Source organism: Terrapene carolina, unplaced genomic scaffold (genome assembly GCF_002925995.2).
Source record: "Terrapene carolina triunguis isolate 2854851 unplaced genomic scaffold, T_m_triunguis-2.0 Scaffold374, whole genome shotgun sequence".
In the NCBI taxonomy this organism is placed as follows: domain Eukaryota; kingdom Metazoa; phylum Chordata; order Testudines; family Emydidae; genus Terrapene; species Terrapene triunguis.
The window spans coordinates 1,465,619-1,487,776 of NW_020664725.1; the positions used below are offsets into that span (position 1 = coordinate 1,465,619).

The window sequence follows — 22,158 nt, forward strand, 5'->3', positions numbered from 1 at the left end:
GGAGAAGCAGAGTGGCGGCACGCTCGGGGGAGCAGGCGGCAGTGGAGTGGATGTGAGCTGGGCGGGAGTGGTTCCTCTGCCCCTCTCCCCAGGGCTACTTCCTGTGGCCCTCCCCATGCCCCCCACCGCCGCAGCTCACCAGGGCCGCCCAGAGGATTCAGGGGGCCTGGGGCAACGCAATTTCGGGGGACCTTTCCATAAAAAAAAGTTGCAATACTATAGAATACTATATTCTCATGGGGGCCCCTGTGGGGCTTGGGGCAAATTGCCCCACTTGCCCCCCCCCTCTGGGCGGCCCTGCAGCTCACCTCCGCTCAGGGCTGGCTCCTGGCTTTTTGCGCCCCAAGGGGAAAAAAAGGAAAGGAGCCGGAGTGCCGCCCCTTGGAAAGTGCCGCCCCAAGCACATGCTTGGAGCGCTGGTGCCTAGAGCCGGCCCTGATGGTGATGAACTCATACATCACCCCACTCCAGACACACAGCTGTAGGTAATTAACTTGGTACTGTAGCAGCCCTTCACATTGCTGACATTGTGCCGTGGGTGCCGAGGGACTGAAAGGTCAGGCAGGCTGTGCCTCCTGCCAAAGCCTGGGGCTGGTTTGCTTTGCCAAAGGTGGGGAAGATGATTTGGAGACTTCCCCATAACAGTGTCTGTGAGGCTGACCTCACCCATCAGCCCTGCCTCAAACATGCCAATCGAGGGTGTGATGCTCAGAGACAGTGTTCTAAATGTGCATTTAAGAGCAGCAGTGCAAGAATTATACACACAGTTTCCAATGTTTTGGTGGGTAACAGTGGATCAGCCAAGGCTGAGGTGTTTCTGTTTGAACTGTGTTCTTTAGGTCCGATCTCGCTTTTCTTACTCGGCTAATTCATGTTTGGCTCATTTGTTCTCATTTGACAGTGGATTTTGTCCTAGCTGCTGTGGGGGTTTGTGGCTGGCTATGTAATCTGGTAACCCATTAGTAGAAATGAGCGTTTTAAAACAATAAGGAAAATATTTTCTGAACAAAGTGGGCACCATTTAAAAGAATAATCTGCATTTACTGCTTGGCTGCGGTAGTAATAAAATAATTAATAATGCCTAGCTCTTATCTAATGCTTTTCATCAGTAGATCTCAAAGTACTTCACAATCTTTAATCTTTAGTAGATCAGCTTAAGGTGGTATTTCCTAGTTGCAGGGTAGGAAATTCTGCAATAAAGTCAACTATTGCCACGTGGCAGTTGTCGATGTTTTAGTGCCACATGCTGCATGCTCACGATGGACTCTGGGTGGAGCGAGCACAGCGCTAGCTCGCGCTCTGTAGGGAACGAGCCTGCACTGACCATGAGATAGATGGACTGGAGTACTTAGCAGAGCGTTTCCACCTCCAGCCTCTGCAGGTTCCCTCTCGCTCCACACACACGCAGCTGTAAGTGCAGTCGGAAGCAGGTGTCTGCATGCTTGGAGTGCAGATTTTGGCCCAGTGACTGAAGTGTAGACATACCCTGAGCAAAGGCGAGGAGCATGCTCAGTACCACTGGCTTGTAGGAAACTCTATGGAACTTGAGCATGCTCAGTGCAGATGGACTGTTCAGAGAGTTTATCAGCAAGCCTCTAACCAGGCTCTACTAAGCATGTTCACACAGCATTTTCTAGATGCTTATAACTTAACCAAATCTAGGTGGGTTTTCATGAGGACAGCAATAGGCACCTCCCTGACCCCAGGACTTACGGTTACGTGTTCAGCCCTAACTTTCATTTACCTCGAGCTTAACTGTGTTTAATCTTAACAGTGTCTTCATTTTTTAATTTAATTTCCTTGGTTTGTTCAAGGTAAAAAAGGTTGGGCCCAGTTCTAGCTTAGCTCCTTCTTTATTTGTATGAAAGGCATTGAGATTGCACTCATCACTGTGAGGTCTGTGCAAATGTCTGCTAAGTGGCCTAGCCATGTACATCATGCTTGCAATTTATGTTAATGCACACCCTTTTGCGGTCTTAACTGTAAAGGATGCTGCCACCATGACAGCTATAACAAATCATTTCACTCCCCACCATTGAAAGGCAGACACCTCTGGGGTGGACTATGGCTGTGACTGCTCACCAGTGCACCAAGACATTGCACAGCATTGTAGGATCAGAAGAGAGGTCCAGTTATATGTGACAAAGCACGCACCTGCCCCATGCTATTAAAGGCGGTGGGCAAGATGAAGGTTTGATCTCCATCAGGCCTTTTATTAGCACACTGCCAGGTGTCTCTGACTCGCTGGAGCTGCTGTGTGTGCGCAGTGTCTGAAATGGTAGAGCACCGTGAATGGTGGGGATAATGGCTTCGTTAGTGTGTGTAGAAAATTCCAGTTGCTAGCTATACCCATTGGGGTAGGCCCTCTACCACCCTACCTCCATGTAGTGTATCCCAGCCTTTGTATCCATGACCACTGGCAGCAGGTTCTCTGACGGTTCCTGGATGTCTAGGCCTGGGTTCTTAGCAGTAAATATTTTATGTAGCCCTGACAGAGAACACCTTGATTAAAAAAATTAATTCAGACTTGCTCCTTGGGGAAGTCTGTCCCGCTTCGTGTGGCTCAGTTTTCTGTCCACAGTCCACTGGAGGCAGTGTGCACTAGTGGCTAGAGAAGGGAACTGGAGTCAGGAGTGCTTCACTGTTTTGTTGTGTCTGAGGCAAGAACTTCACCTCTCTGCTTTTCAATATCCTGTCAAATGGAGAGAACGAGATTTCCTCTTCCTTGTAAAATGCCTAAAAGTTGATGGGGGGGAAGGTGCTGTGTAAATGCTCAGTCTTGCTGTCTCACCATTTAAAACCACAGTAAGGAGGTAAGGGCCACGCAGCCTGAGCTGCAAGGATCAGCAGCAGCATGCTTGGAAATAGGTATTGCTTGAGAAGGGCACAGTTCTGTTCTCACTTAGCCGGCGCAGCCCCGCTGACATCAATGGGGTTGCCGTTGGCTCCTGCCTAACGTGTAATAAACTCTCTCAGGAGAGAAGGCCCAGTACTTTCATTAACTGCATAAGCAGCCAGCTAAGACTGAGCCTGACAAGGCTTCTGGAAACATCTGGGCAGCTTCAGAAGCTGAACACAGGTATTAGACTGTCACTCCCACAGCGATAACACGAGTCTTAGTCTTGCCTTAACCAGCCCTGCTGTCTCTTCCCTCTAGGTCTACTGGAAGGCGTCAATATCAGCAGCCCAGTTCTCCTCATCCATGGCACAGTTGGCAAACCTGCCCTGCTCTCGGTGAGGTACACCAGCACCAGCAGCGATAAACCTGTGGTCAAATGGCAGCTGAAGCGAGACAAGCCTACCACAGTGGTACAGTCCATCGGCACCGAGATCATTGGCAACCTGCGCCCCGATTACAAGGACCGTATTAAAATACTTGAGAATGGCTCCCTGCTGATCAGTCACCTGCAGCTGTCAGACGAGGGCACCTATGAGGTGGAGATCTCCATCACAGATGACACCTTTACCGGGGAGAAGAACATTAACCTTACCGTGGACAGTAAGTGGACAGAACTTCCCAAGAAAACGAGCTCAGCTCCTTTCTTCAGTAAAATCCTCCCTGGAGTCCCTTTGTTCTCTTTATTACAGAGAAGTTAAAGGACTGATCCAGGCCAGCTCTCTGTAGCCCAGCAGAGTGCTGCCAGGGGGATTTTGCTCCATGCTAAATGCAGAAGGAACCTCAGTAAAAGTTCTTGGAACCACAGCAGTTCCGAGTCCTTCGACTTTTATAAGCAGGGTCACGTTCCAAGTATCCATTTTACAGCACAAGCCCATCTCATCTGCATTTCTCTTGCCAGATTGGTTAACTATTAAGGACATTTGTAAGGGCTCCGACCTTCTCAATGAAAAGCTGTAGTTAGGGTTAGTGGAGGGGCCCAAACATTTCCTGCTTGGTTTTTGCATCAGTCTTGGGAATTCAGAGTTTATCCCCAGGCGTGTGGTTTCCAAATAGAATATGGATGATCCACTTTCCCAATTGACCATGCAGACTCAGTCCAAACGAAGGAGCGGGCCTTAGGTACCAGAAAATCTTCAGTCACAGGGAAGGAGGAGGGCAGGAAAATGTGAGACTGTTTCAGCAAACCGCCTGCACATCATTCCAAGTGTTTGTCACCCGTCCCGACACTGGAGGTAACTTCCCAAACTTCTGCAAACTAGAACATTTGAGAAAACCAGCTCTCTAATCCTGTAGGCTGGCAGGGGGGGACCCTTCATTGGAACAGCATGGGGTGCTGCAGGCCAGGAGTGAGGTGTGTGGATACGTTGGTAAGAGCTGTGCAGTGGGGCCCCAGGGACTGGATAACAGGGTCACTGGCAGAGCTGTGTGTGGAGCACAGAGTTGGATTAGCAAGGATTGTTGCACCTCAAATTTGAGACACATTAAAAGAGCTGGTAGGGGACCCCTGTAAAGGTCCATCCCTCACCATCCTGGACTGTTGTTATTTATTACATGCTTTGCATTAACACCTTGGGGCTCCATCAAGGGGTCGGGGCCCCATTATGCTTGGGTTTATACACACATAACAAAAAGCCAGGCCCTTCCCTTACTGACTCACTAACTCTCCTTTGTCCTTCGACTGCCCACTTCACCTTCAACAGTTTCTTACAACCTGTTAACTCCTTATGCTAAACAATCTGTTCCACCTTGCATTTAGCTGTGACCCTCTGAATACCTTTCCCGGACCTGAAGAAGAGCTCTGTATAAGCTCAAAAGTTTCTCTTTCACCAATAGAAGTTGGTCCAGTAAAAGATATTACTTCACCCACCTTGTTTCTCTGATACAGTTTAGTATTCTATTGCATCTCCCCCTTAAGTTCTACATTCCTACAATTTACAATATTTACACTATCAAGCTATCTTTGAAGTTCAGTACAGATCAGTCTAAGGCCTGGTCCACACTACCCCCCCACTTCGGACTAAGGTACGCAAATTCAGCTACGTTAATAACGTAGCTGAATTCGAAGTACCTTAGTCCGAACTTACCGCGGGTCCAGATGCGGCAGGAAGGCTCCCCCGTCGATGCCGCGTACTCCTCTCGCCAAGCTGGAGTACCGGCGTCGACGGCGAGCGCTTCCGGGATCGATTTATCGCGTCTAAACCAGATGCGATAAATCGATCCCAGAACATCAATTGCCTGCCGTCGGACCCTCCGGTAAGTGTAGACGTACCCTAAGTGTTGCTGAACTGTACTGGTTTTCTAATTATATGCCCTGAATGCATAACAACTTGGTCGTCTGGTGGTCTACTAGTTAATGACTGGCTGTGGTTGGTTTGGAATACTTGAGTCTTTTCCTTGTTCTGCATCCACCATCTGTAGAATTTGCTCTGTTGATTGCTCTTTCTAAGGAACAAACTGTAGATGTCGATGGTTTTTGCTGAACTCTCCAACTCTCCACTGTTGGTCTTGCTCACATATGATCTGGACACCGAATTATTTTTCTTCATGACAGCAGAAGTTGTCCATCCTTTTTCTCCATCCAGTTCACCAGGTTCTAGACCCAACAGTTCTCTGACTATCCTCTGTTGCAAAAGTGTTTGTAAGCTCTTTTTGCTTTTCATCCAATTTGGCTACTCTTCATGTCTGGCCATTTTGGAAACAGATTCTTTTCCAGAGTTGGAACAGTAGTTCTGAGTTGTCTTCCGATGTGCTGGACTATATCCAGTAGCCGCTATTGGTGTGAATCTGTAACTCAAAAGAGCAAGAAATGGGTCTTCCTGCTGTAGGATTTTCTTGGCTTTTTGTACACTTCTGTAAGCGTCTCCATTTGCTTTTGAGTAATGTGGGCTGCTAGTAATACAATCAAAATAATATTTCCTTCTGAATGACTTAAATTCTGCTGCAATGAATTATGGTCCGTTGTCCGTTACTAAATGTTCTGGAATACTGAAATTACCAAAAGTGCACTTCAGTTTCTTGAGAACACTGTGACGTGTTATGTCTTTTGAGTACATTATTTCTACATACCTGGAAAAACAGGAAATTATGGCCTCTGGATTTGTATAAATTTGCAGCTAGTCTCTGTCTGGTAGAGTTGTTTGTGCATTGTATAGTTCAGCATTGTTCTTAAGTTTATTTGTTCTGAATCTCCTTTCAAAAGTCCAATTTCACCAAATTCTCTGAGTTCTTCCACCTTTCTCACTAGACCCATCGCAGCTGCCACGCTGCATCTGAGAAGGTTGTTGGTCTTTGATCTTTTGATCACATGCACTCTGAATGCAAAGCTTTTGTTTTTTTAAATTGCTTCTGTGGTGAACTGGCCCGTGTGATTCAGAATAACTCCAGGGTTAGTCAGAGCTGTGTCAGGTGACTTCAGCTCTGGAGGTGTTGAAGGTTATGTTAAGTCCCTTCTATGCTCCTGGGTCTATTTTAAAGTCAATAGTCTTTCCATGAATATTCAGTTTCACTCTCCAGGCAGACTGTCTCATCACATGTGATAGATCCCAGAAACAATGGCTCTTGATTGTCTGTAATATAAGTAAGTCAATTCCCTGATTGCTTTGGTTCAGCAAACAACTGCAAAATGTCCATACTTTGTGCATTTATCACATCTTGTGCCTTTGAGTGGATGTGCATCATCTCTTGGTATATGATTTTTTTCAACATATTGTGCATTTAGGCTTCAAGGCTTTGATGTCTGACTGGAATTCATCCCTCTCAGCCTGGGAATGATTTCTCCTTGCCCCAGGGAGGGGTCTTATGGTAATGACTTTTAGCACTCTTGCTGGTACTGTTGTCAGCTTCTAAGCAAGTTACTTGTTTTTCAAGTTTGGCAAGTTGCTCTTGGTTTTGCTATCTCACTAGCTCAGACTGCTTTGCTATTTGAATAGCTGTGTGTAGGTTTACGTCTGTTTTTAATTGTAGCTGCTGTGAAATATTTTTATCCATTAAAAATATCCAGCCTGTCTCTGATATTTTCATATTTGCAGTTCCAAAATCCCAGTTTTCAGCCAATGCATATGGAGCTCTTATCAAACATTCAACATTTTCTCCTGGTTTTTGAATTCTCTGGTGAAAACATGCTGTATAAAGTATACATCAAACATAGCCAAAACCTTTTCATATTCATCTTTGTGACTGTCTTCAGTAAAGTGAAAATTTTAAAGATATACTCAGTCTACTTCCCCATACCATAAGTTAAAGAGCATACCTGTATATCTTCAGTTTCCTAGTAGAGTTTTGTAGCAAATTGAAATCTGGCGAAATACTCTTCCAGTCTATCCACTGTGAAGGTGTGATGCATGGCTAGAAAGGGTTAACCATCCTGCAAAATAAATAACCCTCAAAAGACATTGGAGGGATAATGTTTGTGTATTTACATCTGTATGAGTAGAGTCAATGATGTAATCAACAATCTCTGTCTATGCTGAATTCTGATAATTCAGAGGTCAAAAGAACATCCTATCATTTAAATGAAGTGTAAACATGGGATATCTCGGTATTCATCTGCCTTTGAAATGTACTGTGAATGGTGGAGGAACAAACAAACGGCCTTATGTTAATTCGTATAGCTAAGTACTGGTGATGGACCTCCTTCAAAGTCATCCTAATTAGCTTTTGAACTCCCAACTTGTCAAAAGACATGAAATTGTATAAAAGATCCTTGGGTCCTGATTCTGTCATCTCAGATCTGCTTAGGCTTCATCATCAGGGGAAGTTTGAGTCGCAAGACTGAGGTCCCAGTTATGCTGGTACGGCCTGAATGTGATATTTGGACATTGGACTATAACCTATGAACTATTTCTGAAAGAGCTCTTTGCAAGTACAAAGCTCACCATCTCTGCTATGTATCAGAGGGGAGCCGTGTTAGTCTGTATCCACAAAAACAACAAGGGAACTGTGTTTGGACTTCTGAGTAACCAGTATGATAATAAATAAGCTGTTTTATGCTGGCTTGGTGAATCTAAGTATTAGAATATCCACCAGCTTTATGTCCAATCCCTGTAACAAACCCTGTTGTCTACTCTGTCCCCATGTCTACTCTAGCGACACCATCAGAGGACCCAACCACATGAGCCACACCATCAGGGGCTCATTCACCTGCGCATCTACCAATGTGATATATGCCATAATGTGTCAGCAATGCCCCTCTGCCATGTCCATTGGCGAAACCGGTCAGTCTCTATGTAAAAGAATAAATGGACACTAATCAGACATCAGGAATGGTAACATACAAAAGCCAGTAGGAGAACACTTCAATCTCCCTGGACATTCAATAACAGATTTAAAAGTAGCCATCCTTCAACAAAAAAACTTCAAAAACAGACTTCAAAGAGAATCTGCAGAGCTATAATTCACTTGCAAATTTAACACCATTAATTTGGGCTTGAATAGGGCCTGGGAGTGGCTGGCTCACTCTGAAAGCAATTTTCCCTCTCTTGGTATTGACACCTCCCTATCAATTATTGGGAGTGGACCATGTCCACCCTGACTGAATTGGCCATGTTAACACTGGTTCTCCACTTGTAAGGTAACTCCTTTCTCTTCATGTGTCAGTATATTTATGCCTATATCTGTAATTTTCACTCCATGCATCTGAAGAAGTGGGTTTTTTACCCATGAAAGCTTATGCCCAAATAAATCTGTTAGTCTTTAAACTGCCACCGAACTCCTCGTTGTCTCTGCTATGAATCTGCACCTAAATGAATTGAACTCATGTCTGTATGTACTGTGACAGACCCAGACCAGTGAGGTACAGGAGTCTGGTAGAGGGCAAATATACTGGTCACTGGATGAGTAGTTTTCTGTTCCCTGAGTGACCAGAGCAGGGGCTGCACTAGAGTAATCAGGAACCTGCTAGAACCAGTTAAGGCAGGCAGGCTAATTAGGACACCTGGAGCCAATTAAGAAGAAGCTGCTAGAATCAATTAAGGCAGGCTAATCAGGGCACCTGGGTTTTAAAAGGAGCTCACTTCAGTTTGTGGTGGGAGTGTGAGGAGCTGGGAGCAAGAGGCGCAAGGAGCTGAGAGTGAGAGGGTGTGCTGCTGGAGGACTGAGGAGCACAAGCATTATCAGACACCAGGAGGAAGGTCCTGTGGTGAGACTAAGGAAGGTGTTTGGAGGAGGCCATGGGGAAGTAGCCCAGGGAGTTGTAGCTGTCATGCAGCTGTTACAGGAGGCACTATAGACAGCTGCAGTCCACAGGGCCCTGGGCTTGAACCCGGAATAGAGGGCGGGCCCGGGTTCCCCCCAAACCTCCCAATTGACCTGGACTGTGGGTTCTTCCAGAGGGGAAGGTCTCTGGGCTGTTCCCCAACCCACATGGTGAATCTCTGAGGCAAGAAAATCCGCCAATAAGCGCAGGACCCACCAAGATAGAGGAGGAACTTTGTCACAGTATGTTGATCTTCTAACCATACTCTCGCTCTTTTGTTTTTTAATAAATATTAGTTTAGTTAATAGGAATTGGCTGTAGTGTGTATTTGGGTACGATCTGAAACATTCATTAACCTGAGAGGTAATCCTTTGGGATTGGTAGAACCTTTTCTTTTATATGATGAAATAAGATTTACCGAAATCTTCATCATATTTTGACCTTGCAAGGCCTGTTTACAGCAGCTGCCTGCTAGAAAAGCTGACCCTTACATTTGTGCTTCAACATGTAAGCAGTTAGCACAGAAGTAGGTGAGAGTTCACAAGATGGAGTCACTGTGGCTCACAGACCCAGAGCAGAAGAGCTTCATCGGCTCTTTTGGCCTTCCACTCCCCTGAGTTACCTAGTAGCTATGCCTAGTGACACCAACACACTCGCACCTGCCAGGCCTCTCTGATCATCAATATTGATCATCCCTGGATTCCCTCTAGCTTGTCAATGTCTTTCTGGTACCAAGGTGGCCAGAACTGAATGCAGTACTCCAAGGGCAGTCACGCCAGAGGAACCATTGCCCTGTGACTTGATGCCCGGCCAAACGCTGCCAAGTCCCTTTGAAATGTCACTTCTTGTTTGCTGTTTGCTGTCACCCCAAGCATCTTGCACCAGTACCGCTTCCCAGGTCATTGCCTTCAACTGAACACCTGTGTTTGGGATTACTTGTCCCCACATGGAAAGGCCGACCTCCCCCCCCCCACCCCACTAGAATATCATGTTTCTAGCCTTTCTTGAATTGCTTTGTCCTCACAACTCCCCCTAATCTGGTGTCACCTTTCTGGGCCATTAACATGCTGTTACTCCGTTAACAAAGCTGTTAGATAAGGCTGAGCCTAACACTGCTCCCTGCTCCCAGCTCAATGCGTTGCCATATCATTTCTCATTCCCCTTTTGTTTATGAGCCTTCCGCCAGTTTTTAGTCCATGTCACCCAATCCTTACTCAAGCCTTTGTCTTTGTATTTATAGCACGTCAGTAATGCTGCCCCCAGAGTGAAGGGCAAATGCTGCGTGGCTCCTTATCGGTACTGAGAGCGTTACAGATTGCTTGGCTTCAGTAGAGCTGGAGGTTTTCCCACAGCTCATGTGGGGAAAGCAGCGCGGTTTCGGTTTGGAGATATTTCCCGGCCCATGGTGTCCCATCTCTCTGAGCTGTGCATTGGCTGCTAGCTTTGTGGCCAGTGCTTGCGTACTGCCCTGTCCAGAGGCAGTCCTGGGTCCCAGGCCTGTATTGAGACGTCTGCTTGAGTCTAACTTTTAGGTCAGACTTGGACTCAAGTCCACCCGACTAGACCCAAGAGAGTTGCGTCATTTTCCAACCTGACCCAACATATCTGAGTTGGCACCGCCACCTCCTGCCCGTGAGGGTGGCTCTCCTCCTCTTGCCCTGGGTTGGTGCACCAGCGGTGCATGCCCTGCTCCTGCCATCTGCAGCTGTCCCCCTGTGTGTGCTGCAGAGGGAGAGGTGCTGTGACTTGCTCCAGGCTGCCGTACATAGGGCGCAGTAAGCTGGTGGCTGGCAGGACTGGGGCACGCAGCCACTCTTGCACCAACCCCATAGGCAGCAGGAGGAGGAGAGCCCACCCGAGCCAAGCCGGAGAGGGTCTGGTTGTTTTCCCACCTGACCTGACCCAGACCCAACCCAGCCCCGACACTCGTACCGGGTCACATCGGGTTTGGGTCAAGCTGCAGGGCTCTACTGTAGAGGGGGTTCACCCAGTGCTTTCGAGAGAGAAGAGGAACAGAGACAGAATCCTTCACAGAGGAGTGGAGAAAGAAGGTTACAGAGAGGAGAAAGGAAGAGAGACAGGAGGCTTTGGCTTGAAAACAGCAAATGATTTAAGCTTTGCATGGACTAAGACTGCAAGACAACTTAAATCCAAATCTGCCTAGCCTGGCTGGACTATGGCTAAGAGGGAAATGGTAGCTGACCACAGATGGAGAGCAAGACCAATGAGAAGGGAGAGGAATTGTTGTTTATGGTGCTCCCAGGAAATATTACTAGCTTAAGGAAGGGGATAGGAAAGCAATGGAAAAGTTAGACTGGATATCAGGAAAGTGTCATGATACCAGAGGTTTTAGACAGTATAATCATCTGCCAGGAGAAGGGATGGGAACCTTGTCACGGGGCTCATTTAATGCCAGACTGGAGACAGGCTGTAGGACACAGTCCTGCATTGACAGGGGCAGGAAGAAGATGGCCTCCTAGGTCTTACTCATCTGTAGCAACCTCCATAGGGTTGCAGGAGGCACCAGAAATTCAGTCTGTGTGTACATGGCTAGGAATGTTAAACTGCAGTTGGAGCAGCTCTGGTTTCCTCAGGAGCCAGTTGAGTTTCATAAGAATAAAGCCCTCTTGTGTTATTCCCCAACCCTTAGCGGATGAAACCTCATCTGTGAGCCATATTCCTCCTCGTTAGATCTGTGCAACTTTGCTGGCTGCAATTACAGGGCCACAACATTTTAGAAAAGGTGGGAAAGAAACATCAAAACCAGACTGAGCAGACAGTTAACAAGTCTCTTTCAAGATCTCCCACATGGGTCAGCTGCATGTTACAGTTGGTGCCCTTGTTCTGGAGTCTGTTACCCGTCCCTGCTGCACTGGCCTTGGTGTGCTGGTGATCAGTGATGTGGAGTCTCATTCAATTACATCATGTAATGGCAGACAGCTAAAATGTGACAAGTTCTTAAAGTGCTTATATACAAATGCTAGAAGTCTAAATAATAAGATGTGTGAACTAGAACGTCTCATATTAAATGAGGATATTGATATAATAGGCATCACAGAAACCTGGTGGAATGAGGATAATCAATGGGACACAGTAATACCAGAGTACAAAATATATCGGAAGGACAGAACAGGTTGTGCTGGTGGGGGAGTGGCACTATATGTGAAAGAAAGTGTAGAATCAAATGAAGTAAAAATATTAAATGAACCAAACTGTCCCATAGAATCTCTATGGATAGTAATTCCATGCTGTAATCATAAGAATATAGCAGTAGGGATATGTTACCGACCACCTGACCAGGATGGTGATAGTGACTGCGAAATGCTCAGGGAGATTAGAGAGGCTATTAAAATAAAAAACTCAATAATAATGGGGGATTTCAACTATCCCCATATTGACTGGGTACATGTCACCTCAGGATGAGATGCAGCGATAAAGTTTTTTTGACACTTTAAATGACTGCTTCTTGGAGCAGCTAGTCCTGGAACCCACCAGAGGAGAGGCAATTTTTTGATATAGTCCTAAATGGAGCACAGGACTGCTTGGTAATAATCACCATAATATAATATAATTAAACATCCCTGTGGTGGGGAAAACTCCACAGCAGCCCAATACGGTAGCATTTAATTTCAGAAAGGGGAACTACACAAAAATGAGCACGTGAGACATTAAAAGGTACAGCACCAAAAGTAAAATCCCTGCAAGCTGCATGGAAACATTTAAAGACACCATAATAGAGGCTCAACTTAAATGTATACCCCAAATTAAAAAACATAGTAAGAGAACCAAAAAAGAGTCACCATGTCTGAACAACAAAGTAAAAGAAGCAGTGAGAGGCAAAAAGGCATCCTTTAAAAAGTGGAAGTTAAATCCTAGTGAGGAAAATAGAAAGGCGCATAAACTCTGGCAAATTAAGTGTAAAAATATAATTAGGAAGGCCAAAAATGAATTTGAAGAACAGCTAGCCAAAGACTCAAAAAGTAATAGCAAAAAAAGTTTAAGTACATCAGAAGCAGGAACCTGCTAAACAACCAGTGGAGTCACTGAACGATCGAGATGCTAAAGGAGCACTCAAGGACGATAAGGGCATTGCGGAGAAAGTAAATGAATTCTTTGCATCGGTCTTCATGCCGGAGGATGTGAGGGAGATTCCCAAACCTGAGCCATTCTTTTTAGGTGACAAATCTGAGGAACTGTCCCAGATTGAGCTGTCATTAGAGGAGGTTTTGGAACAAATTGAGAAACTAAACAGTAATAAATCACCAGGACCAGATGGTATTCATCCAAGAGTTGTGAAGGAACTCAAATGTGAAATTGCAGAACTACTAACCGTAGTAGGTAACCTATCATTTAAATCAGCTTCTGTACCAAATGACGGGAGGATAGCTAATGTGATGCCAATTTTTTAAAAGGGGTCCAGAGGTGACCCCGGCAATTACAGCTGGTAAGCCTGACTTCAGTACCGGGCAAACTGATTGAAACTATAGTAAAGAACAAAATTCAGCTGTCAGACACATAGATGAACATAATCTGTTGAGGAAGAGTCAACATGGTTTTTGTAAAGGGAAATCATGCCTCACCAATCTATTAGAATTTTCTGAGGGGGTCAACAAGCATGTGGATATAGTGTACTTAGATTTTCAGAAAGCCTTTGACAAGGTCCCTGACCAAAGCTCTTAAGCAAAGTAAGATGTCATGGGATAAGAGGGAAGGTCCTCTCATGGATTGGTAACTGGTTAAAAGATAGGAAACAAAGGGCCGGAATAAATGGTCAGTTTTCAGAATAGGAAAGGTAAATAGTGGTGTCCCCTAGGGGTCTGTACTGGGCCCAGTCCTATTCAACATATTCATAAATGATCTGGAAAAAGGGGTAAACAGTGAGGTGGCAAAATTTGAAGATGATACAAAACTACTCAAGATAGTTAAGTCCCAGGCAGACTGCAAAGAGCTACAAAAGGATCTCTCAAAACTGGGTGACTGGACAACAAAAGTGCAGATGAAATTTAATGTTGATAAATGCAAAGTAATGCACACTGAAAAGCATAATCCCAACTCTACGTATAAAATGATGGGGTTTAAATTAGCTGTTACCACTCAAGAAAGAGATCTTGGAGACATTGTGGATAGTTTGCTGAAAACATCCACTCAATGTGCAGCAGCAGTCAAAAAAGCGAAAAGAATCTTGGGAATCATTAAGCAAGGGACAGATAATAAGACAGAAAATATCATATTGCCTCTATATAAATCCATGGTACGCCCACATCTTGAATACTGCGTGCAGATGTGGTCACCCGAATCTAAAAAAAGATATATTGGAATTGGAAAAGGTTCAGAAAACATCAACAAAAATGATTAGGGGTATGGAACAGCTTCCATATGAGAAGAGAGTAATAAGACTGGGACTTTTCAGCTTGGAAAAGAGATGACTAAGGGGGGTTATGATAGAGGTCTATAAAATCATGACTGGTGTGGAGAAAGTAAATAAGGAGGTGTTATTTACTCCTTCTCATAACACAAGAACTAGGGGTCACCAAATGAAATTAATAAGCAACAGGTTTTAAACAAACAAAAGGAAGTATTTCTTCACACAGTGCACAGTCAACCTGTGGAACTCTTTGCCAGAGGATGTTGTGAAGGCCAAGACTATAACAGGGTTCAAAAAAAGAACTAGATATGTTCATGGAGGATAGGTCCATCAGTGGCTATTAGCCAGGATGGGCAGGGATGGTGTCCCTAGCTTCTATTTGCCAGAAGCTGGGAATGGGTGACAGATCACTTGATGATTACCTGTTCTGTTCATTCCCTCTGGGGCACCTGGCATTGACCACTGTCGGAAGACAGGAGACTGGGCTAGATATGACCCAGTATGGCTGTTCATATGTTCTTATGGAGTAGCTGTTTGGCTTTGCAGCATCACAAGCTTCCTGCCTTAGCATGTGTTACACTAAAAATGCAAAGTGCTTTTCATTATTCATCGTTCTCATTTGCTAAGCATCCTTAGCAACCCTTGTTCATTGTTTGTTTGGTGATGTTCCTGGCCCTGTACAAATCACAAATGCACAGAAAGCTCTGTGCAACGCTGCTCAAATGCGCTGTTTGCCTGCAGGCTGCGGAGCTCTATTATTCAACATTTGTTTAGATCTCTAGTTTATTTACTACTTCAGAAATGCCAAAGACAAAGGACCTAGCAACTCCAGAGTACCGAAAAGCATGACCTTACTTCTTGAAGATGGTGACGGCTAGGCAACTAGGAGTCAGAACAACATTACCTCACTGCAAACACTACCAAGTGCAAGGCTTCCTGCTGAATCTCATTGTTCTCCATCGGGTCATCTGGGTGAAATCCTGGCCCCAATGACCTCAGAACTCCCATTGACTGCAGTGGGGCCAGGATCGCACCTGATCAGACTATGGAAAGCTGGTGGTTTCGAATTGGTATACAGAGTGCTATCGCTAGTCTCAGTACTGATCATAGAATCATAGAATATCAGGGTTGGAAGGGACCTCAGGAGGTCATCTAGTCTAACCCCCTGCTCAAAGCAGGACCAATCCCCAACTAAATCATCCCAGCCAGGGCTTTGTCAAGCCTGACCTTAAAAACCTCTAAGGAAGGAGATCCCACCACCTCCCTAGGGAACCCATTCCAATGCTTCATCACCCTCCTAGTGAAAAAGTTTTTCCTAATATCCAACCTAAACCTCCCCCACTGCAACTTGAGACCATTGCTCCTTGTTCTGTCATCTGCTACCACTGAGAACAGTCTAGATCCATCCTCTTTGGAACCCCATTTCAGGTAGTTGAAAGCAGCTATCAAATCCCCCCTCAATCTTCTCTTCTGCAGACTAAACAGTCCCAGTTCCCTCAGCCTCTCCTCATAAGTCATGTGCTCCAGCCCCCTAATCATTTTTGTTGCCCTCTGCTGGACTCTTTCCAATTTTTCCACATCCTTCTTATAGTGTGGGGCCCAAAACTGGACACAGTACTCCAGATGAGGCCTCACCAATGTCAAATAGAGGGGAATGATCACGTCCCTCAATCTGCTGGCAATGCTCCTATTTATACAGCCCAAAATGCCGTTAGCCTTCTTGGCAACAAGGGCACACTGTTGACTCATATCCAGCTTCTTATCCACTGTAACCCCTCGGTCCTTTTCTGCAGAACTGCTGCCTAGCCATTCGGTCCCTAGTCTGTAGCAGTGCATGGGATTCTTCCGTCCTAAGTGCAGGACTCTGCACTTGTCCTTGTTGAACCTCATCAGGTTTCTTTTGGCCCAATCCTCTAATTTGTCTAGGTCCCTCTGTATCCTATCCGTACCCTCCAGCGTATCTACCACTCCTCCCAGTTTAGTGTTCACAGGAGCCTCTAGGAAGGTTTAGTTTCCTATATCCAGTCCAAGAGAAGTCTAGTAATTAGCATGACAGCAATGTCCTGCAATATCCTGGACAAACCTTACTGACTTAAATTGAAGTATCTTAGGAGTTCATTGTATGGAAAATGCCAAATGTTCACATATTATTGTGGGATTGTGTGTGACATCTCCAGGGAGGAGACCTGACTAATGAAAATGCTGAAAAGTGTTAGGAGCTTCAAAGGACTATTAGAAACAAGGTGAACTTTTAAATTTCAGTGGGTTCCCCAAGAAATCTCTAGGGGGAGGCATACGCAAATGTAACTCCTCTGGTTCTGCAAAACACCATCCTTTGGAAACTACACCCTGAGGAGAAACCCATTGTCTAGGAATTAGCTATTCCCATATCGAACCCCAGACTGTATAAAGGAGGCACTAAGCTTTGCATGAGTGTTCTTGTTCTAAGAAAAAGGAGTTATGCGTTTGTAGCCACACAAAAACCTCGGTGTGGGGTTTGAAGGACTGTTTACCTGCCTGAGCCCTTGTGGGGTGATCTCTGGTAAGTTTATTAGCACATGTGTAGGTTCTTGTACATGTTTGCTCTATAATGCTTTCACTTTAAGAATAACTATGCTTGCTTAGAAAGAGCCATGTGTTACCTTAACCGTGGAAATTACACTGTTTTAGGAGAAGGCAAAGCAGGCCTACTTAGACAGCATGACTTGCTGGGGAACTCACAATATAGGCAGGGGACATTGCACTCTGGAAATATGCCGCTCAGGAGGAAGAGAGACACAGGACTCTGCCCAAGAGACGTGATGGCTGGGGAACTGGAAGCCTGAGGGTGGGTGCGCTTGGTGGACCCTATAGGGGGAAATATAGGTGCAGTTGCTCTGACCTGTGACAATTAATAGGCATGTTGCTGGTAATGCTGGTTTGCCAAATATTTTTTCGTGTCAAATGTATCAATTTTGAAAAAACCCACAGAAAACATCTCTTTTTTTTTTTCCATTTTGAAAATTTTTAATTTCAGGGAATTTCAAACTTTTGTTTTCAATTTTATTTTATGGGTTTTTCTCATTTCCATAGCACCACTTAGCACAGATTGAAATATCTTATCTTTTTTCTCGACTGAAGTGTCTCCTGTTTGTGTTGTAATGAATGGACTAGTTTGTCACTTTGACACAAATCATTATGCGCTACTACCACTGACCTGTTATGAAATAATGTAAAAATAATAAAAATATAAACACGAACAAAACATAACATTCTAAACAAAATTTCACAATTCTGAAATTAAATTTTTCTGAAACTGAAAATGTGCAGAAATTCTGTTTTGCCGGAAATTTTGAAAACATTTTTCAGTCCAATTTGGAATGAAAACAAATTTTGAAATGTCAGAGTTTCCTGCAGAATGGAAATTCATTTTGATCAGCTCTAGCTGCTAGCAAGATCCCCATATGAGTTGATCTACATTTAAGAACAAGTGACGTGCACTTAATAATGAGAAACTGTGCAATTACTCAGTTTGCGGAGCTCTATTGTTATTTAATCTGTGCATTGTGGTAGTGCCCATAGGTCCCAATCAGGGCCCAGACCCTACTGTGCTAGGGGCTGTACAAACACAATGGAAGACACAGTCCTTGCCTGTATTACTGCCTGCACACAGGTTTGTAGTCAGTTTTAAATGTAAAAACCTGTGCTACGGAGGGACGCTCTCAAACCTGATTTAGAAGTCAAACAATCCCAGCTCTGGCCTGTTAGCCCCAAGCCAGGCAACTCCTGCTTCAGGGCCTTGCAGTATGAGTCGTGGTCCCTGCTGCATTGCCAAGCGTCTGGCCCCATCATGGCTGTGCTGGGCAGGCCTCCGCGGGGCCCCTCTCCCAGCCTGGCTGCGGCCATGTGCCCGGCTTGCTCCCTGAGTCAACTCCCTGCCCTGGCTTCAGGCTGTATTTGGGCCTGTTGCTCAGGTGTGCTCTCCCCTAAGCCGGTGCCGCCTCCTACCCCGGGCCAGCCAGTTGGCACAGAGACAGCCAGGTGACCTGCAGCCACTTGGGTAGGACAGCCCTCTCGCTCTGGAGTGGCAGCGCCCTCCTCTAGTGAGAGCTTCCTTAGCTCCTGTCAGACAGGGCGATTGCGGGAGGGTGGGCCATGGCATGTGGCATGGGGCCTATGTGGCCAGTGGCTGCCACAGCAGACCAGTGTTTGGTTAATGTCATAATGTCACTGCCTCAGGGCTGGCGCAACCCATTAGGCGACCTAGGCGGTCGCCTAGAGCACTACAATTTGGTGGGGGGGCAACCGCGGCGGTATTTCGGCGGCGGGACCTTCCGCCGCCTCTGTGGGGGGGCGGCATTTCAGGGCGGGACCTTCCGCTGCCTAGGGCAGCAGAAAAGCTGGCGGCGCTCCTGCACTGCCTCCCAGCACCAAGTGTGGGAAGGGAAACCTTTCCCTGAGTAGGAGGAGCTGGGATTTCAGACAGCTGATTAACATGTCAAGGGGCTTGTGCTGTCACCGGTGCACAGTGAATGGAATCCTGGCAGCAGCTGGGGACAGAGGGCAGTGGCCAAACAGTAAGCTTCAGGGCGGAATCCGATGGAGAAGAGGGTTTAGAAAACAAAAAATGAGAGACTCACAAACACGCCTGCTAACCCCTATGGAGAGGAAGAACATCCTTGTAGTTTAGGTGCTGGGCTGGGACCCCGGAGCTCTGTGGTCAGTCCCAGCTCTGTCACAGACTCCTGGTATGACCTTGGGCAAGTCCCTTAATCTCTCTGGGTTCAGGTCTCGTCTGTACAATGGGGAGAGAATGACCCTCCCTTTGTCTATTTAGAAGGTAAACTCTTTGGTGCAGGAGCTGTCTCTTCCAGTATGTGTCTGTGCACCACCCAGCACGATATGGCCCCAATCTCCTTTGTGGTCTCTGGGTGCAAACAAATAATGACATGTGAGGACTGCTGGAAAACTCAGCAGTGCTTTGCAGTCAGAATTTGCTGAGTCCCAGTGATTTGAGCCTGGAGGACATGGGGAATCCCTCTTCTTCAGTGCTCCTCCATGGTCAGATCCCCTGACTCCTTCGTGGCTTTGTTGCAGTCCAGTTGATTGTCGGGGGGTTGGCTTTATGGTCAGGGCTGCCACATTCTGCCTCCCTAGCATCCGGCACTGTGACAAACCCCTGCTCACAGCAAAGTCAGAGTGTTCGCTCACTGAGTCTGAAAGAAAACCCCAAAATGGCCAAGTGCAACGAGTGAGCAGGACTCTGCTACTGGCTACGCCAGTTTCTCCTCAGGCCGGGGATGGGGAAAGATATTGGAGCAGGGGCGGGGCTGTAAAACTGCAGGGAGATGCCGTCTCTTTCGTAGTGTTAATTAGAAGTATTTTTATTTTATTTTTCTTCTAGTTCCAATTTCAAAGCCTCATGTTGTCCTTGCATCATCCACCGTGCTGGAGCTAAGTGAGTATTTCACCCTGAACTGCTCCCACGAGAATGGCACAAAGCCCACCTACACCTGGATGAAGGACGGCAAGCCCCTCAGCAACGATTCACGGCTGCTTCTCTCCCACGATCAGAAGGTGCTCACCATCACAAGAGTCCTCATGTCTGATGATGACATTTACAGCTGTCTGGTAGAAAACCCCATTAGTAGCGGGCGCAGCATCCCGATAAAGCTGACGGTGTATAGTAAGTATTCTGACGGCGTGGACATGTGGGGGAAGGCATACAGTTTGTGTGGTGACATTGTCCGTTCCACGTGCTGCAGAAACTCTCCAGCCTGGCACACACGGGGAACACGACATGGTGGTTTCAGGCAGGACATGTTTAAATCCAGTGAAATGCCCGTGGAAAGCAGTGCACAATTGTGACGTGTGGTAGAAATCTGCTGATAGGTGTAAAAGGGGCCCCCCTTCACTCGGCACTGATATGGAGCCAGCCCTTCAGCGACGCACTAGGGAGTTCTGCACTGCAGGAAGGGTGCCAGTGGCTCAGTGGGAGGTTCTTTGCTTCTTGGGTCAGTATTGACTTCAAGGCCCACAGCGAGCTGATAGAGAGCCCAATGCTACAGAGAGAGAGGTAAGTCACTCATTAGAGGTGTGCTGGTCTTTGTGTCGGTAGTGACCCAAATGCCCCAGCGAGGTGCTAGGGGTTCTGTGCCTCCTCATCTAGAACCTGAAAGCAACATTTACATAGTAATTTGTTAATGACTGAAAACAAATAAACAAATTCCTTGCCCTTTACTGGTGATTGCTCTGTATTACTAAGATTAGTTATTTGTTACAGGAAGTGACTGAGTAATTGGTATTTGCTGATACCAAATAGGGTGACCAGATGTCCCGATTTTATAGGGACAGTCCCGATATTTGGAGCTTTTTCTTATATAGGCACCTATTATCCTCCACCCCCGTCCTGATTTTTCCCACTTGCTATCTGGTCACCTTAACACCAAATGATATAACTACTTGTGAAAAGCAACAAATTGTCCTGTGGCACCTTATAGACTAACAGACGTATTGGAGCATAAGCTTTCGTGGGTGAATACCCACTTCATCAGACGCATGACTGTAGGTATTCACCCATGAAAGCTTATGCTCCAATAGGTCTGTTAGTCTATAAGGTGCCACAGGACTCTTTGTTGCTTTTTACAGAGCCAGACTAACACGGCTACCCCTCTGATACATAACTACTTGTGTTTTCTCAGGGTTGCATAAAAGCCGTAATTATCTGCATGTGCAGAGCCCACTGTTTGTGGGGCCAGGTTCCCACTCTGGGGTGGCCGATCTTTTAGAAGGCTTTTGCTTTCTTACTGTATCTGAAATAGCCACTCTCCAATTCTGTGTGAGTGAAGTGCAGGTGAAATCCACCTGCCATCTGCAGCTAGAGCAGTGCAGCCTTCTGAGGCCACTTGGCTAGTCTAGCCCCTGCACACTGACTGCCTGGAGAGATCCTGTGGTACATTTCTTAGTCTTAGCACAGACCACCCTCGCCACTGCCCTCCACACAGCGCCTTCCTGTGGCAGAAAGGAGGTGCCAAGGTACCACTGAATGGCCACTTCACCCTTCCCTCTGTGCAACCCCAACGCAAGGCACAAGTGTTGTAGAGATCCTTACCCTCTCCCAGTGCATGAGACGTGAATGATACTGTCTCCGTACTAACGCTCACAAACACGTTCTGTGATCTTCTCTTGGGATAATACATTCTGCAGCTGAAGTTAGCCTATAAACTCCCCAGTAGTTAACACTGGTTGTTTAGTCCATGTCAAAAAATTCCTACACGCGATTTCTTTGAGAAGCCCGAGTGTCACCGTGCTTTGGAGCAGGGACTTGGATTTTGGCAGGGCGGCAGCCTTGGGGTCAGGGAAATGGCATTTGCTGCCCCCATATACATCTACCCAGATTTGGCATCTGAAAATCACTGTTTGCACATGCTCACCAGGCATCTGTAAGACAAGAAGTGAAATCTCAGAAGACTCCATCACAGGGAGCGAGCTCCAGCCCAGGGCTGCGAGGCCGAGCAGGGGTCTTCTTGCAATTGCTCCTCCAGGTCAATGGGGGTCAGTGTGGCACCGGTCACAGGACTTGAGAGCAGGGAGACTCTCTGACCTGTGCTTGCTGCTCCCCTGCGATGCCCAGCAGCATGGGGGGCGCGGGGCTGCAGGGAAGACTGAATGCATAGGACAAGGCCAGGCTGGGGACAGGGCAGAACAGGGGGCTGGGGACTC

General features: G+C 46.4%; 1 protein-coding gene across 1 annotated transcript in view; it reads left to right on the plus strand.

Annotated features, from left to right (window-relative positions):
* The window catches only part of HEPACAM (hepatic and glial cell adhesion molecule), an 84,315-nt gene that overhangs the window by 30,109 nt on the left and 32,048 nt on the right, over positions 1–22,158 (plus strand). Inside the window, exons 2-3 of the mRNA XM_026657987.1 lie at positions 3,158–3,499; positions 19,841–20,122. Of these exons, the coding sequence (XP_026513772.1) occupies positions 3,158–3,499; positions 19,841–20,122 (624 nt within the window). The remainder of the gene's footprint in view (positions 1–3,157; positions 3,500–19,840; positions 20,123–22,158) is intronic.